Genomic DNA, 19,137 nt, shown 5'->3' with positions numbered 1-19,137 from the left:
TCATGTTTCTTTGTTTTCCTTGTTTCTTTTTGCCTTGCATTAATGTCTGCACATTTGATGGTGCAATCACCTCCTCCAGAATTTACATGCTGGTTTTGGTGGGGAAAGAGCTTCAACTATGGATGGGTGTGAAGGTATTGGCTAGGTGAGGTGTAGTGTTTCTGGCTTGGTGAGCATATAACAGATTACATTCCCCATGCAGCTCTGTCAGATGAGGTCAGCATCACTGAAAATTGCAGCATCCTCAGTCGCGAAGGCTAGTGGTGTCTGCAACGGCTGTGAGGGTTGTTGGGGTCTTCAGCTACAAAGGCTGCTGCGATCTTACTAATCTCTTTTTCTCCCATAGTGGAATTCATGTTCACAGATATCCCTAAAAATGCCAGGTTCAGTTTGTGGGCATCCTCGTGGTGGTAGTAGTGGTGGCATCACTGTCTGATGTCCAGTGCCCACAAAGTGGCCATGGTGCCAGGATTTGGAGTATGAGTACACATGAAGAGTCAGTGGCTCCAGGGTCTGGGGCAGTAGGGATATTGGTGCCTGTGGTGCACGTCCCTCTGCAGCAGCATTAATAATGGTCTGTGGGACATGGGAACTTTTGGAGAAACAAGAAAATGAGGTCTGGAGAGTAAATTCAGGCAGAGCTCAGGAATCTGAGGTGGTGTTGCAGTGGGTCCAGTGTCATGGGTGCAGGTGTTTGCCCTAGGATCTGAGGTCCAGAGCATGTGCATGTGCAAATTTACTGTTGCTCTAGAGTCCACAATGCAGATGCAGCTGCTTCAGCAGTGGCTCTGGTGTCTATAGAGGTGTTTATGGAATGGAGGTACAGCTAGAATTTAAAGTGCAGACGTGTGGAGTAAAAGTGGTTCCATGGTCCCAGGTGCAGGCTAGCTTGTGAAAATGACTTTGGAATATGAAACATGGACATGCATGCTCCTGCAACAAAGCTGAGGCCTAGAATGTGGGTATGCAGAGAGTGTCTGTGGCTCTGGAGTCTGTGGCATGCATGGTTTTGAATGTGAGTAGGTCCTGGCCCTGGGTAGCATAACAGTGGCTTCTTATTGAGGTTGGAGCACAGCAGTGTCTCTCTCTCTCTCCAGGAGGTCAAAACAGCAATGGCTGTTGGTTAACCATCTCAGTGGCAAAAGCCAGCAGTGTCCTCTGTGTCCTGAAGACAGAAACGATGAACACTAAGGGGACATCTGATGTGAAAGCTGCAGGGAGTGTGTGGCTGCCTCAGGAACTGTTGAAGTCCTTAGCAGAAAAGGCTGCTAGGATCCTTTGCAGAGCAGGCCACTGGAGACCAGAGTGGTACCTGCCTCATGACTGATTCTGATATTCCACATCTTTCTTTGTTCCTAGCTGTATCCAGACGTTTCACATATGTGAATCTCCCCAGAAATCCTTTCTGTGCAATTATTGGTTTTTGCTGTACTGTGTTGCTGTAGGTTTTAAATTTGACTCTTAAGCCCTTCTAGGACTATTTTTGTTCATGGGTAGCTGTCTAATTATTTTTTGTGTGTGAGAGAGAGATAAAAGCTGGTATAACCTAATCCACCGTGTTGCTCATATGATTTATCTCTCCCACTTCTTATAAGGACTCCAGTCATATTGGATTAGAGCCCACCCATGTAATGCCATTTAACTTAATTACTTCTTTAAAGATCATACCTCCAAATACAGCCACATTGTGAGGTGTAGTAGAGATGAATTTACTTCAACATACGAATTTTGGGGAAGATACAATTCAGTTCATAATAGGTCTGTAGAAAATTCTTCTGCCCTTCATCATGTTCTTTGTTTGAATGCTGTGGTCATTTCGGTTTTTGTTTCTTATGTTGGAATTAATTTGATTTTTTATATAACTAGCAGGAGATTCTTACCTGTGTGTATTCATAGGTGGTTTCTCAGCGTTGTTTTCAAGTCTTTACCTCTCAAAGGCTCCCTCCATAAAGTATAAAACATTTTCTTATAAAAGTGATTTGGTTAGTAAAAACTGACATTAAGCAGTTTTAAAAATCAGATAACATTTAGATTGAAATATTTACAAGAACTATGCGAAAACAGTTAATAGCTTCTGGTGGTTAATAATAATAATCTTATAAAAAATGCTGGGAGGTCATTCTAGGAACATGAAACTATATTTCTATACCTTAGTTTTAAACTCTAGTACTTAAATCTCTCTTTTTTTTTTTAATTATAATTTAGGTTTTAGGGTACATGGGCACAATGTGCAGGTTTGTTACATATGTATCCATGTGCCATGTTGATTTCCTATACCCATTAACTTGTCATTTAGCATTAGGTATAACTCCTAATGCTGTCCCTCCCCACTCCCCCCAACCCACAACAGTCCCCAGAGTGTGATGTTCCCCTTCCTGTGTCCATGAGTTCTCATTGTTCAATTCCCACCTATGAGTGAGAACATGCGGTGTTTGGTTTTTTGTCCTTGTGATAGTTTACTGAGAATGATGTTTTCCAGTTTCATCCACGTCCCTACAAAGGACAGGAACTCATCATTTTTTATGGCTGCATAGTATTCCATGGTGTATATGTGCCACATTTTCTTAATCCAGTCTATCGTTGTTGGACATTTGGGTTGGTTCCAACTCTTTGCTATTGTGAATAGTGCCGCACTAAACATACATGTGCATGTGTCTTTATAGCAGCATGATTTATAGTCCTTTGGGTATATACCCAGTAATGGGATGGCTGGGTCAAATGGTGTTTCTAGTTCGAGATCCCTGAGGAATCGCCACACTGACTTCCACAATGGTTGAACTAGTTTACAGTCCCACCAACAGTGTAAAAGTGTTCCTATTTCTCCACATCCTCTCCAGCACCTGTTGTTTCCTGATTTTTTAATGATGGCCATTCTAACTGGTGTGAGATGGTATCTCACTGTGGTTTTGATTTGCATTTCTCTGATGGCCAGTGATGATGAGCATTTTTTAATGTGTTTTTTGGCTGCATAAATGTCTTCTTTTGAGAAGTGTCTGTTCATGTCCTTTGCCCACTTTTTGATGGGGTTGTTTGTTTTTTTCTTGTAAATTTGTTTGAGTTCATTGTAGATTCTGGATATTAGCCCTTTGTCAGATGAGTAGGTTGCAAAAATTTTCTCCCATTCTGTAGGTTGCCTGTTCACTCTGATGGTACAAGAAAACCTAGGCAATACCATTCAGGACATAGGCGTGGGCAACGACTTCATGTCTAAAACACCAAAAGCAATGGCAACAAAAGCCAAAATTGACAAATGGGATCTAATTAAACTAAAGAGCTTCTGCACAGTAAATCTCTTGATAAATGTTCTAGGATAGAGTTTTGCTTTCCTTTAGCTTTTCAATCCTACCATTTTCACCTACACACACACAGTGATTCACAAACAGGTTTTCCTTGATTAATGTTCTCTGAGAAATTAAATTATTTCTAGATTTTAACCTAAATAATATTATTTGCTAATTAAATGTAAGTAGTATTCTAAAAGCAGTTTAAAACATGTATGGTCCAAGTATAGTACATACATGGTATGACTTTATTTCTGTGACATTTCAGTTTTCCATAATAATTCTATTGATTATAAGATATTTGGCTCTAAATTTAATAAGTAATTAATTATGGTATAATGAAATTTTCAGAAGAAAATAAATAACATTTATTTTAACACATGGGTACTGCTATGGCATGCTTTGTAAGAAAAAGAACTACCAATATTTTTGGATGGAATAAATAAAATACTGCAACCCCAAAATTTTAGAAACCAAAACAATGATCAATATTTAAATGATATATTCATACCTGAACACCAAAGAAAAATGTTATTCCCTAGATCTTCTTTAAATTCGTCATTAAAGAGGTAACTCGATTCTGGAAATGCTTCATGGAACGTTGCATATATGGCTTGTGCCAAACAATCAGGATATATCTACCAAAATAAAATCATATTAGATTAATTTTATATTTTTAGATTTTAATATATGTCAGCTGTCAAAGAAATTATTTTTTAAATTTGCCTTACAATTTATTAACCGAATAAAAATTCGCCATTTTTTAAATCCTAAAATCACATTTATATAAATTAATGTACATCACTATGCCTGAAAGCTAAATTTCAACTGGAATATGTTTCAGTAGGAAGCAATGCCACACTCTCCACTCCCTCCAACCACCTGGAAATTAAATTTCTTTGGTTTCCTTATGATTTTAAATTTTAGTTTTTAAAACTAGTTTTACATTTATTTAATATTTTTAACTTTTATTTTATATTCAAGGGTACATGTGCAGGTTTCTTATATAGGTAAATTACATGTTAAGGAGGTTTTGTGAACAGATTATTTCTTTTTATAAACATTTCTTTATATATATACCACATTTTCTTTATCCACTTGTTGGGTGATAGGCATTTAGGCTGGTTTCACATTTTTGCAATTGCAAATTGTGCCGCTATAAACATGCATGTGCAAGTGACTTTTTCATATAATGTCTTTTTTCCTCTGGGTAGATACCCAGTAGTGGGATTGCTGGATCAAACGGTAGTTCTACTTTTAGTTCTTTGAGTAATCCCCATACTGTTTTCCATAGTTGTTTTATTTGTTTACATTACCATCAGCAGTGTAAAAGTGCTCCCTTTTCACCACACCCATGCCAACATATATTATTTTTGGATTTTTTAATTATGGTAATTCTTGCAGGAGTAAAATGGTATCATATTTTGATTTTGATTTGTATTTCCCTAATAATCAGCGATGTAGTGCAGTTTTTCATATGTTTGTTGGCCATTTGTATATCTTCTTTTGAGAATTGTCTATTCATGTCTTTTGTCCACTTTTTAATGGAATTATTTGTTTTTTTCTTGCTGATTCATTTGAGTTTCTTGTAGATTCTGGATATTAGTCCTTTGTCGGATGCATAGTTTGCAAACATTTGCACCCACTCAGGAGGCTGTTTACTCTGCCGATTGTTTCTTTTGTTGTGCAGAAGCTTTTTAGTTTAATTAAGTCCCACCACCTGTTTTTGTTTTTGTTGAATTTGCTTTTGGTTTTTTGGTCATGAACTCTGCCTAAACCAATGTCTAGAAGAGTTTTTCCAATGTTATCTTCTAGAATTTTTATGGTTTCAGGTCTTAGATTTAAGTCTTTGAGCCATCTTGAGTTGACTTTTGTATAAGAGACAAGGATCCAGCTTTATTCTTCTACATGTGGTTTGCCAATTATCGCAGAACCATTTGTTAAATAGGGTCTCCTTTCCCCACTTTATGTTTTTGTTTGCTTTGTCAAAGATCAGTTGGCTGTAGTAAGTATTTGGCTTTATTTAAGTGTTTTCTATGCTCTTCGATTTGTCTACTTGCCTATTTTTATACTAGTACCATGGTGTTTTGGTAACATAGCCTTGTAGTATAGTTTGAAGTCGGGTAATGTGATGCCTCTAAATTTGTTCTTTTTGCTTAGTCTTACTTTGGCTTTGTGGGCTTTTTGGTTCCATATGAATTTTAGAATTTTTTCTAGTTCTGTGAAGAAAGACGATGTTATTCTTATGGGAATTGCATTGAATTTGTAGGTTGCTTTTGGCAGTATGATCATTTTCACAATATTGATTCTATCCATCTGTGAGCATGGGATGTGTTTTTATTTGTTCGTCTCATCTGTGATTTGTTTCAGCAGTGTTTTATAGTTTTCCTTGTAGAGGTCTTTCACCTCCTTGGTTAGTTATATTCCCAAGTTATTTATTTATTTATTTTATTTATTTATATTTGCAGCTGTTGTAAAAGGGACTGAGTTCTTCATTTGATTCTCAGCTTGGCTGTTGTTGGTGTATAGCAGTGCTACTTATTTGTGTACATTGATTTCATATCCTGAAACTTTAGTGAATTAATTTGTCAGATATAGGAGCTTTTTGGATGAGTCTTTAGGGTTTTCTAGGTATACAATCATATCAACAGAAAATAGTGACAATATAACTTCCTTTTTACTCATTTGGATGCCCTTTATTTCATTCTCTTGTTTGATTGCTCTGGCTAGGACTTCCAGTATGTTAAATAGAAGTGGTGAAAGTGGGCATCCTTGTCTTGTTCCAGTTCTCAGGGGGCAATGCTTTCAACTTCTCCCCATTCAGTATAATGTTGGCTGTGTATTTGTCATAGATGACTTTATTACCCTGAGGTATGTCTCCTCTATGCCAATTTTGCTGAGGGTTTTAATCATAAAGTGATGCCGGATTTTGTCAAATAATTTTTCTGCATCTATTGAGATAATCACATGCTTTTTAATTTTGTTTTTGTGATGTATCACATTTATTGACATATTGATGGTATGTTAAACCATCCCTGCATCCCTGTTATGAAACATACTTTATCGTGGTGTATTACATTTTTGATATGCTGTTGGAATTGGTTAGCTAGTATTTTGTTGACGATTTTTGCATCTATGTTCATCAAGAATATTGGTCTGTAGTTTTCTTTTTTTGTTATGTTCTTTCCTGGTTTTGGTATTAGGGTGATCCTGGCTTCATAAAATGAATTAGGGAGGAGTCCCTCTTTCACCATCTTTTGGAACAGTTTCAGTAAAATTGGTACCAATTCTTCTTTAAATGTCTGATACAATTCAGCTGTGAATCTATCTGATCCTCAAAATTTTTTTTGGCAATTTTTTTATTACTGTTGCAATCTCAGTACTTGTTATTGCTCCGTTCAGAGTTTCTATTTCTTCCTGATATAATCTAGGAGAGTTGGATATTTCCTGGAATTTATCCATCTCCTCTAGATTTTGTAATTTGTGTGCATAAAGGTGTTCATAGTAGCCTTAAACGATCTTTTGTATTTCTGTGGTATCGGTGGTAATGTCTCCCATTTTGTTTCTAATTGAGCTTACTTGGATCTTCTATTTTCTTGCTTAATCTTGCTAATGGTCTGTCAAATTTGTTAATCTTTTCAAAGAATCAACTTTTTGTTTTGTTTGTCTTTTATACTTTTTTGTTTCAATTTCATTTAGTTCTGCTCTGATCTTTGTTGTTGATTTTCTTCAGCTGGGTTTGGGATTGGTTTGTTCTTGTTTCTCTAGTTCCTTGAGATGTGACCTTGGATTGTCTATTTGTGCTTTTTTAGGCTTTTTGATATAGACATTTAATGCTATGAATTTTCCTCTTAGCATGGCTTTTGCTGTGTCCCAGAGGTTTAGATAGGTCATGTCAGTATTATTGTTCAGTTCAAAGAATTTTAAAATTTTCATCTTAATTTCATTGTTCACCCAAAGATCATTCAGGAGCAGATTATTTAACTTCCATGTATTGGTATCATTTTGAGAGTTCCTTTTGGAGTAATTTCTAATTTTATTCTACTGTGGTCTGAAAGAGTACTTCATATAATTTTGATTTTCTTAAATTTATTGAGACTTGTTTTGTGGCCTATCATATGATCTCACCATTCTTATATCAGACAAAATAGACTTTAAAGCAACAGCAGTTAAAAAAGACAAAAAGAGACATTTATATAATGATAAAGCAATCAGTCCAACAGGAAAATGTCACAATCCTAAATTTATATGCATCTAACATAGGAACTCACAGATTTGTAAAACAATTATTACTAGGCACAAGAAATTAGATATACAGCAACACAATAAAAGTGGAGGACTTCAATACTCCACTGACGACACCAAACAGGTCATCAAGATGGAAAGTCAACAAAGAAATAATGGACATAAATTATGCCCTAGAACAAATGGACTTAATAGATATTTACAGAATAGTCTACCAACAACTTCAGAATATACATTCTTTTCATCAGCAGATGGAATTCCAGTACTATGTTGAACAACTGGTGACAGTGTGTATCCTTGTCATGTTCCAGATCTTAGAGGAAAAACTTTCAGTTTTTCCCTATTCAGCATGATACTAGCTCTGAGTCTGTCATATATGGTTTTTACTATGCTGAGGTATATTACTTATATCACCAATTTTTTGATAATTTTTATCATGAAGGGATATGGAATTTTATCAAATGCTTTTTTTCAGCATCAATTGAAATGATCATATGGTTTTTATCCTTCATTCTGTTAATATGATGTATCACACTGATTGATTTGCATATGTTGAACCATCCTTCCACTGCAGGAATAAATGCCACTTGGTATTGATGAATGATCTTTCTAATGTACTGTTGAATTTGGTTTGTGGTATCTTGTTGAGGATTTTTGCATCAATATCCATCAGTGTATACTGGTCTGTAGTTTTCTTTTCTTGATGTGCCTTTGTCTAGTTTTGGTATCCAAATAATACTGCCTTGTAGAATGAGTTTGGGAGTATTCCCTCCTCCTTTCTTTTTTTGAAATAGTTTGAGTAGAATTGGTATTAGTTCTTCTTTGAATGTTTGGTAAAATTCAGCAGTGAAGCCAGCAAGTCCTGGGCTTTTCCTTACTGGGGTACTTTTTATTATGGCTTTGATCTCATTACTTGGTTTGTTCAGGATTTGAATTTGTTCCTGGTTCAATCTTGGGAGGTGGTAGTGTTTAGAAGTCTGTCAATTTCCTCTAGATTTTCTAATTTATTGGCATACAGTTGCTCATGGTAGCAACTAATAACCCTTTGACTTTCTGCAGTATCTGTTGCAATGTCTCCTTTTTCATTTCTGATTTGTATCTTGTCTTTTCTACTTAGTCTGGCTAACGATTTAGAAAATCTAACAAGTTAGATTTTTCTAACTTTTCAAAAAACAAACTTGTTTTATTAATCTTTCTTATCATTTGTTTTCATTTCAATTTCATTTACTTCTGCTCTGATCTTTATTATTTATTTTCTTCTCCTAATTTTGGGTTTGGTTTGCTCTTGCTTTTCTAATTCTTTAAGACACATTATTAGACTGTTTCTTTGAAGTTGTTCTTTATTGATGTAGGCACTTACAGCTATAAATATGCCTCTTAGTACTGCTTTCACTCTATTCCATAGATTTTGGCATGTTGTGTTTCCATAGTCATTTGTTTAAAGAGATTTTTCAAATTCTTTCTTAATTTCTTCATTGACCCACTGGTCATTAGGAGCATATTGTTTAATTTCCACATGTTTACTTTCAAAATTTCTTCTCGTTATTGATTTGCATATATATTTTTAAATTGTTATATTCTCTTGCTGAATTGACCCCTTTATTATTATGTAATAACCTTCTTTGTTTCTTCTTATAGTTTCTGTATTTAAGTCTATTTTGTCTGATGTAAGTATAGCAATTCCTCTTTTTTTGGTTTCCATTGGCATAGAATACCTTTCTTCATACCTTTATTTCCAGTCTATGTGTATCTTTATAGGTGAAGCGTGTTTTTTGTCAGCAACAGAACAATGAGTCTTGTTTTTTCATCCATTCAGCCAGTCTTTTAATTAGAGTTTAGTCCACTTACACTCAATATTATTATTGGTAAGTAAGGGCTTACTTCTGTGATTTTGTTACTTGTTTTCTTGCTCTGTGGTCTTCTCTTCCTTCTTTCTTTGCTCCTGTCTTCCTGTAGTGAACGTGATTTTCTCTGGTGACATGCTTTAGTTTCTTGCTTCATATTTTTTGTGTATCTACCATATGTTTTTTGGTTTGAGGTTACCATGAGGCTTGCAAATACTATTTTAAAACCCATATTTTAACCTGGTAACAACATAATACTATTTCCATAAACAAACTAATAAAAACTCAATGTTTTAAATTTGTCCCCCAACTTTTTAACTTTTTGTTGTTTCTATTTATATCTTACTGTATTATGTCTTAAAAAATTGTTGAAATTATAATTTTTGAGTGGTTCCTCCTTTATTTAGTCTTTCTACTTAGGATAAGAGTATTTTACACACAACAGTTGCAGTATTTTAATATTCTGTGTTTTTTCTGTGTACTTACTATTACCAGTGAGTTTTGTAAATGTAAGTGATCACTTATTGCTCGTTAATGTTTTTTCTTTCTGATTGAAGTCCTCCCTTTAGCATTTCTTGTAGGACAGGTCTGGTATTGCTGAAATCCCTCAGCTTTTGTGTGGGAATATCTTTATCTCCCCTTCATGTTTGAAGGATATTTTTGCCAGATATACTACTTTAGCATAAATGTTTTTGTTCCTTCAGCACTTTAAATATATCATTCCATTCTCTTCTGGCCTATAAGGTTTCCACTGAAAAGCCTGCTGCCAGATATATCGGAGCATTATTGTATGTTGTTTCTTTCTTTTATCTTGCTGCTTTCAGGATCTTTTCTTTATCCTTGACCTTTGGGAGTCTGATTATTAAACATCTTAAGTAATCTTTGGGTTAAACCTGCTCAGTGTTCTATAACCTTCTTGTACTTGGATATTGATATTTTTCCTTTAGGTTTAAGGAAATTGTCTATTATCCCTTTCAATAACCTATCTACCCCATCTCTTTCTCTACCTCCTTTTTAAGGCCAGTAACTCAGATTTGCCCTTTTGAGGCTACTTTCTAGATCCTGTAGGCATGTTTCATTGTCTTTTATTCTTTTTTCTTTTGATTTCCTTGTGTGTTTTCAAATAGCCTATCTTCAAGCTCACTAATTCTTTCTGCTGCTTGATCCATTCTGCTATTTAAGGACTCTGATGCATTCTGCAGTGTGCCAATTGCATTTTCAGCTCCAGAATTTCTGCTTCTTTTTATTTCTATCTCTTTGTTAAATTTATCTGATATAATTCAGATTCCTTCTCTGTGTTATCCTGAATTTATTTGAGTTTCCTCAACACAGCTATTTTTAAATTTCGTCTCAAAGGTCACATATCTCTGTTTCTCCAAAACTGGTCCCTGGTGCCTTATTTAGTTAATTGCTGAAGTCTTTTCCGGGATGTGTTGATGCCAGGTGATGTTCTTTGGTGTCTGGGCATTAAAGAGTTAGGTATTTGTTGTAATATTCACTGTCTGTGCTTATTTGTAGCTGTCCTACTTGGGAAGGCTTTCCAGATACTTGGAAGAGCTTGGGTGTTGTGATATAAGGGACACCCCAAGCCCAGTAACACTGTGGTTCTTGCAGACTTGTGGAGGTAATTCTCTGAATTACCAGGCAGAGACTTTTGTTCTCCTCCCTTACTTTATCCCAAACATACAGAATCTCTCTTTCTGTTCTGACACCTAAAAATGTAGGTCGACTGACAAAAGCACTCCTGTGGCTATCACCATTATGACTGCTTTGGGTAAGACCTGAAGCCAGAACAATGCTGGGTCTCACTGAAGGCCTGCAGCAATCACTCCCTAACTACTGTGTATGTTTGCTCAAGGCCCTGGGGCTCTACAATCAGCAAGTGGCAAAGCCAGCCAGGCCTGTGTCCTTCCCTTCAGGGTGGCGAGGTTCCCCAGGCCCCTGGTAGGTCCAGGTGTGCTGCCTGGGAGCCAGAGACTAAAGGAAAAAACCTTAGAGCTGGCACTCAAACCACAAGATGCAGTCCTTCCTACTCTTCCCTCCCCTTTCCAAAGGCAGAGTCATCTCACCATGTAGCCACTGCCACACGATGCTATGAGGAATATTGCCAGACTATCAGCCAATGTTCCCTTAAGGGCCACAGGCTCTTAAATCAGCTCTTGTTGAGTGCTGCCTGGCCTGGGACACAACCTTCAAGGAAGTCGGCTTCTCTCTGGCCCAGGGCAGGTCCAGAAATGCTGCCCAAGAGTCAAGTCCTGGAACTGGGGACCCCAAGAGCCCACCTGGTGCTCTCCCCACCTGTGGCCATGCTGGTACCTAAAGCCAGCAAGTCTCAGAGTATCACCCAGGGCCCTCAATGTAGTACTTGGGTATTGCTGCTAGTTATTCAGGGCTCAAGGGCTCTTCAGTTAGCAGGTGATAATGCTGCCAGGATTGGGCCCTTTCCTTCAAGACAGTGTGCTCCATTTTTGCCCAGGGTGTGTCTAGAAATGTCATCTGGAAACTAGGGCCTGGAATAAGGGCCTCACATCTCTGTCTGATGCCCTATCCTGCTGCGGCTGAGCTGGTATCCAAGATGCAAGTCAAAGTCCTCCCCACTCTTCCCTCTCCTTTCCTCTAGCAGAAGGAAGGGGTCTTTTTTGGAGCTGTGAGCTGTGCAGCCTGGGATTATGAGAGAGGTGATGCCAGTACTCCCTTGGCTGCCCCTACTGATGTGTCACTATATTGTGTGCACACTCTAGTCCATTGTCTCTGGACCTCGTTCAGTAATAGGTCTTGCTTAAGAGTCGCAGTCCCTATGGCCTAGACTTTCAGATTTACTTGGAGACACAGAATGTGTAGCCCTCTGTGGCAACGTTTGCAGGTTCTCAAGTTCTGACCACTGGGATCCACAATTCCCCTCTGTCTAGGGCTGGTTTAAATGCTCCCTCCGTGGGCCAGTATCAGCTGAGTTTGGCTTGGTTTTCTTTCTGCTCTAACAGGACAGCACTGAGTTAACTGCCTCACAATGTTGTGTTCTTTCCCCAGCACCCAGAAATGCTCTCTGCACTACACTGCCACTGCTGGGGGTTGGGTAGGGGTGGTGTTGGTGATTCCAGACTGCTTTTCCTATCTCTTCAGTGCCTCTTTCAGTGACATGAAGGTAAAACTAGGCACTATAAGTACTTGCCTGATTTTTGTTTTTTATGAAGGTGTTTTTTTCTGTGTAGATAGTTGTTAACTTGGTGTCCTTGTCGAGGGACAATCAGTGAGGTTTCTATTCTGCCATTGTGCTCTGCCTCTGCCTGTTTTATCTTAAACTAGAATAGCAACTTCTGCTTCTTTTCTGTTTGCTAGGTGGATTTTTCTCCATCCCTTTACTTTGAGCCTATGGGTATCACTGTATGTGAGATTGGTCTCTTGAAGACAGCATGCAGTTGGGTCTTCTTTATTCAACTTGCCACTCTGTCCCTTTCAATGGAGGCATTTAGCCCATTTACATTCAAGGTTATTATTGATATATGCAGATTTAATCCAGTCATTGTGTTTTTAGCTGGTTATTATGCAGACTTCTTTATGTGATTGTTTTATAATGTCGTTGGTTTAGTGGCCAGTAAAAACCTTTCCTTTCCATATTTAGCACTCTCTTCAGGACCTTTTATAAAGCAGATTTGTTGGTAGTGAATTCCCTTAACATTTGCTTATCTGAAAAAAACTATTTCTCTTTCAATTATGAAGTTTAGTTTGGCTGGATATTAATTCTTGTTCGGAAATTCTTTTAAGAATGTTGAATACAGGCTGCCAATCTCTTCTGGGTCGTAGGGCTTTTGCTGGAAGGTCTGCTGGTAAATTGGTGAGGTTTCCTTTGTAGGTGACTGCCTCTTCTCTCTAGCTGTCATTAATGTTTTTCTTTCATGTCAACCTTGGAGAATCTGATGACTATGTGACTTGGAGATGGTCTTCTTGTATAGTATTTTGCAGTTCTTCACAGTTCTTGAATTTGAATGTTGGCCTCTCTAGTGAGGTTGGGTAATTTTTCATAAACAATATTCTGAAATGTTTTCCATGCTGCTTGCTTTCTCTCCCTCTTTCAGGGACGTCAATGAGTCATAGATTTGGTCTCTTTACATAATCCCATATTTCTCGAAGGTTTTGTTCATTCTTGTTCATTGTTTTTTCTTTGTATTTGTCTGACTGGTTGATTTTGGAGAATCAGTCTTTGAGCTGTGAAGAGTCTTTCCTCAGCTTGATCTATTCTGCGTTAATACTTGCAACTGTATTCTGAAATTCTTGAAGTGAGTTTTTCAGCTGTGTCAGTGCTGCTTCTTTTTAAAAATGGCCATTTTGTCTTTTACCGCCTGTATCATTTTATTGTATTCCTTAGAATTCTTGGATTGGGTTTCAATGAATTCTTTTTAATCTGTATTCTAAATTCTGTATCTAGAATTAGGTTATTATTGATGCAGATTTGACCAGCTCATCGAGTCTTGACAAGTGACCCAGGAACCATTTCATCCTGATTAAGAACCATTGTTGGGGAACTAGTAAAGTTGTTGGGAGGTAAGCAGTCTATCTTTTTGAGTTCCCAGAGTTCTTGCACTTGTTCCTTCTCATCTTTGTGAGCTGATGTTTCTTCAATCTTTAAAGTTGCTTTCTTTGGATTTTTTTTCTTTTATCTTACTTGATTTTGTCAGGGGTTTAATTGTGGTATAAGGTGGGTTCAGATTACTGACTTTGTTTCTGAAAGAAATTAGAAGGCTATACAGCTCAGCTCAGCACTCCTGGGCAGGGTGCTGTAACTCTGGAGAGCTGGCATCCTGCCCCAGCTTTGTTCCCAGGCCCCTTGAGGTTAGAAATCTGCTGTGCTGGTGGGCTAAAGTGTTCTTGGGCCACAGGCCACAACACTCTGATGTGTGCTGCCAGCAAAAGCACTTCATCAGACAGGGGCCATTCTGCTGGAACTCTTGATGGCCAGGCACTGTTTGCCACTGCAAGAGCTTTAATGTAGGCTCCCGGGAGGCAGCCCATTTGGGCATCCAATGCCATACTGCAAGCAACCATGGACAGGCTGGACCCAAGGAGAGGCTGACAGACAGGGGGGCACTCAGGTCAGACTGGCCCATCTCCCAGGCAAGGATACCCTGCTCTGTTCAGGTCTGACAGTTCCCCTAAAACGAAAGTCTCCTAGGGTAGCATGGCAAGCCTTCAGGTATGGGCATTCCTGGTTGTGCTCCATCACAGACATTCCTGCACTAATCCCTCTGGCCTCTGCACAGGCTACAGTCCTGCCCCAACATATCTCCAACCAGCTCTCCCTGCTAGCTCAAGTGTTTATAGGGGTCATGGGTCCTTTGATGCCAGGATTCCAGAGGTCCCTGTGAGAGTGAGTTGCCCCTTGCCTGCTCATCTCACCTCTTCCTCAGGAGTCACTGGGGCCAGGAAGAAGTCCTCGTGCATGGTAGCCCCATGCAGAGTTCCCATATTTCTCCCCCTCTATCCCAGCATGTGTATTCTCCCTCCATCCACTCTCAGTGCCTTCCCTCTGATGATATGCTTAGAGTGCATCAGTCTTCCCAGTGTCCCAGTCCCTTGGTAGCAGATATTCCTCCTGGCTGCATCTAGTCAGCCACCTTAGAAATTATTACTTATTTCATGAAATATACATGTCTTTTTTTCTTCTTATAACTTGGTTTTGGCCATTTTATTACTTCTTTGTACCTTTAATTGAGGGACATAAACAAGTAGGAGTTGAAAATCCAGTCAATCTGACAATGTTTTGGAAAAAAACTTAATTCAGATAGAGAATCAAATGAACAATTAAGGCTTCATAATTGTTCATTTCACTTAACTTTGCTGTTGCTATCCTCTTTTAGAAAGTCATGTACAGAGGAGTTTAAGATGACAGACGGGAAGCAGCTAGTATACACTGCTCTCATGGAGATGAAACAAAGTGGTGAGTAAATACTAGTTCCTCAAGTGGATTATCAAGGAGATCCCATGAAGATTCACCAAGGAAGCAACAGGACCAACAGGGAACAAAGAGGAGTGAAGACAGGCAGCTGCCCACCCAGAACTGATGTAGAGTAGAGGACGTTCCCTAATGCAGGGAAAGGTGAGTGAGTGAGAGTCCTGAGGGGATCTACACTTCTGTGACAGACCTTTGCAATACCGGACATGAGAGATATTCCTGACCCCCAGGAGCCTCCAGATTGAGATACAGAGCCACCTAGAGTCTTTGCAGAAGAACCATTCAAGCCCACATGGAGCCCTATAGGCCTTGAATCCCTGAGTAGTCCAGTGCCATCTGCTGTAGCCCCAACAGAGGCTGCAGCCATGGTGCTAAGAAGCAGCCAGACTGCCCCACTGCTCCTCATTACGCAAGGCTTGTCTGCATGGGTTTCCAGCACAGTGGCCCCACCCCTACCTGAACCTGGGTGGTCATGGCTCTGAGTTTCTCCAGGAAGCACCCAGGCTGCAGACTATGTGACCTCCTATCCCCACTGCTCCTCACCTGGCAGGGCTTGCTGACTTGGGCTCCTAATGCGGCAGCACCAACTTTGCCTGAATACTGTGGGTGGTCACAGCTCTGCATTTCTCCAGGAAGCACCCAGACTGAAGACTGTGTGAACCCTACCCACACTGCTCCTTGCAAGGCAGGGCTTGCCAACCTGGGCTCCCAGTGCAGCAGCCCTGGATCCACCTAAACACCTGTTGTCAGTCACAGATCTGCATTTCTCTGGGACAAAACTCCAAAAGGTAACAAACAAGGCTTGGCACCTTTGCATTGTTCTGACAGTGAAGTCTAGCACTGCTTGGGTAAGAGTGAAGTGCAAGTGTGCCATGTGCCCCACAGCTGCCAGTCTCCATTGCTCCAGCTGAGGGATCTTCCCCTCCTCAGTGAAAGGCCCACTGCATAGCCACCCTTACCCTACTTGAACATTTCATCTGCAGTCCACAGCCATTCTGAAAACCCAACTCCCACAAGTTTGTGATATTCCTTTTGGTTCCCCCTACCTAAGTGTTCCGCCTGCCCCTGGTTTCCACCATGTAAGCATTTTACCTGCCACCACCTAAGAGTTTGGCCAGTGACCTAGGGACCAACCTGCCACTCTTCATCATAACCAGCACTTGAACTCTGGGTTAGCCTGATTCGGGCACAGCCCTTTCAGGACTCATGCCCATTGCTCTGCAAGCCATCTAGGAGCCTGGAAATTACCTACGTACCCTACCCTTACCCTGTTCCAACTCTACAGGCACTGGACCACTTCCCCAGGGCCTGAAGTCAGGCTGACCTAACCAGCCACCACCACCAGAACCAAAACTCACTCATGTGGTCCCAAAGATGGAGACCCCCCTGCCCACCTACCATTTACAAGCAGCAGCAGTACTGTCACACTGGCAAAGAGGTGAGCCATAAAACTGTCTGTAACAGGTTCAGAGATTAAATTATGCCCTGAAACCACTCTCACAGACAGTCATAAAACAGGCATTTATTGTGGCTCTCAACCTCATTGTAGTCCGGAGATAGACTAGAATATGAATCTAAACTAGGAGTCATGAGCCCTGGAACAACTGTGTAATAGGAAAACAGATCAAGTTCCTGCCTATATAGGACAGGAAGCTGGTGCAAACATCTCAACTCCCTGCAAAGTCTTTAGTGCACTTCATAAGGAACTCCTCCCATTAACCCTCATCAGGGCAGGTGCCTGTGCTTGCCATTTGGGTATTTGTGGGAAAGCAAGGGGCTCCAGCTTGATGCAGCTGTGTCTCTCCAACCCCACAGAACAGGAAACTTACAGTACCAGGTACTCCAATGTTGAGTCCTTCACTTGAAACAACAGAGAGCACCTCAATAAACAAAGATCAGGTACATACCTACCTGCTTATGTTGCAACTGGCTCTCACCTGAAAGCACCACTGACCAACTTGTAGGTCAAACTGCACAGCTCAATATAAAACCAGCCCACAGAAGTGCATAAGGCAATAGAAGCAAAGCCAAAACACCATAAGGCAATAGAGGCAATACCAAAAGACCCACCCACTCCTCTCCAGATGAACAGGAACTAGCATAAGAATTCTGACACTATAGGCTGGGTGAGATGGCTCACGCCTGTAATCCCAGTACTTTGGGAGGCTGAGGCGGGCAGATCACGAGGTCAGGAGTTCAAGACTAGCCTGACCAACACGGTGAAACCCCGTCTCTACTAAAAATACAAAAATTAGCAGGGCGTGGTGGCACGTGCCTGTAATCCCAGATACTCAGGAGGCTGAGGCAGGAGAATCACTTGAACCTGAAAGGTGGAGGCTGCAGTGAGCTGAGATTGTGCCACTGCACTCCAGCCTGGGCAACAGAGCGAGACTCCAAGACTGTCTCAAAAAAAAAAAAATTCTGACACCAAAAATATATGAATGTTGCAACACCACCAAAAGATCACTCTAGTTCCTCCGCAATGGCTCCTGACCAAAAAAGAAACTCAGAACTGACAAGTATGAATTTAAAGCATGGATTGCAAGGAAGCTCAATGAGATTCAAGAAAAGATTAAAAATCAACACAAAGAAACATCTAAAGGAATCCAGGAAATGAAGGAAGTGCTAAACATCATGAAAATAAATCAATTAGAGCACTGGAAATAAAAAACTCACTGAAGAAATTTCAAAATACCACTGAAAGTTTTATCAATAGTCTAGACTAAGCAGAAGAAAAATTTCAGAGCTTGAAGATCAGTACTTTGAACTAACCCAGTCAGACAAAAATAAATAAAAAATAATTAAGAAAAATGAACAAAGTATCAAAAAAATGGGATTATGTAAAGCAACGAAATCTATGAATTACTGGTATTCCTGAAAGAGAAGGAGAACAAGTTCACAACCTGGAAAACATATTTGAAAAAATAATTCAGGAAAAATTTCCTAATTTTGCTAGAGAGGTAGACATCCAGATTTAAAAAATCAAGAGAACACCTGCCAGATACCATACAAAACGAATATCATGAAGGCATATAGTCACCAGAATGTCTAAGGTCAATGCTAATAAAAGTATCTTACAGCCACCTAGAGAAAATGGTCAGATTATGTATGAAGGGAATCTCATCAGGCTTACAGCAGACTTATCAGCAGAAACCTTTCAAACCGGAATAGATTGGAGGTCTATTTTCAGCACTGTCAAAGAAAATAAATTCCCACCAAGAATTTTCATATCCCACTAAACTAAGCTTCGTAAGAGAGAAACAGAATATTTTTCAGACAAGCAATCAATAAGGTAATTTATTACCACTATACCAGCCTTATAAGAGATCATTAAGGGAGTTCTAAATGTAGAAACAAAAAAATGACACCTACTAACACAAAATTAAACTTAAGTATATAACCCACATACCCAATAAAGCAACTACATAGTAGAATATAGAAAACAATAAGCTAAGAACTTCACAATATAATCAAAATCTCACATATCAATACTTACTTTGAATGTATATGGTCTTAATGCCCCACTTAAAAGGAAGAGTGGCAAGTTGACTTGAAAGACAAGACTCATCTATCTACTTTCCTCAAGAGACCCATCTCACATATAATGACACCTACAGCCTCAGGGTTGGAGAAAGATCTACCATGCAAAGGGAAAACAAGAAAAGAGCAACAGTAGCTATTCTTATAAGATAAAACAGACATTTAACTGATAACAGTAAAAAAGGACAAAGAAGGCCCTACACAATGATAAAGGGTTCAATTCAACAAGAAGCCTTAACTTTCCTAAATATATACACATCCAATATTGAAGCACCCAGAT

General features: G+C 39.3%; 1 protein-coding gene across 7 annotated transcripts in view; it reads right to left on the bottom strand.

Moving 5' to 3' along the window:
* FAM227B (family with sequence similarity 227 member B) overlaps positions 1–19,137 on the bottom strand; it is a 264,607-nt gene that overhangs the window by 185,221 nt on the left and 60,249 nt on the right. For all 7 annotated transcript variants that reach the window (XM_055279047.2, XM_055279050.2, XM_055279048.2 and 4 more), the window contains one exon: positions 3,793–3,919. In XM_055279047.2, coding sequence (XP_055135022.1) covers positions 3,793–3,919 — 127 coding nt within the window. The remainder of the gene's footprint in view (positions 1–3,792; positions 3,920–19,137) is intronic.

This window comes from Symphalangus syndactylus, chromosome 5 (genome assembly GCF_028878055.3).
Source record: "Symphalangus syndactylus isolate Jambi chromosome 5, NHGRI_mSymSyn1-v2.1_pri, whole genome shotgun sequence".
Lineage (NCBI taxonomy): Eukaryota > Metazoa > Chordata > Mammalia > Primates > Hylobatidae > Symphalangus > Symphalangus syndactylus.
This window is presented reverse-complemented; position numbering and strand designations above follow the sequence as displayed.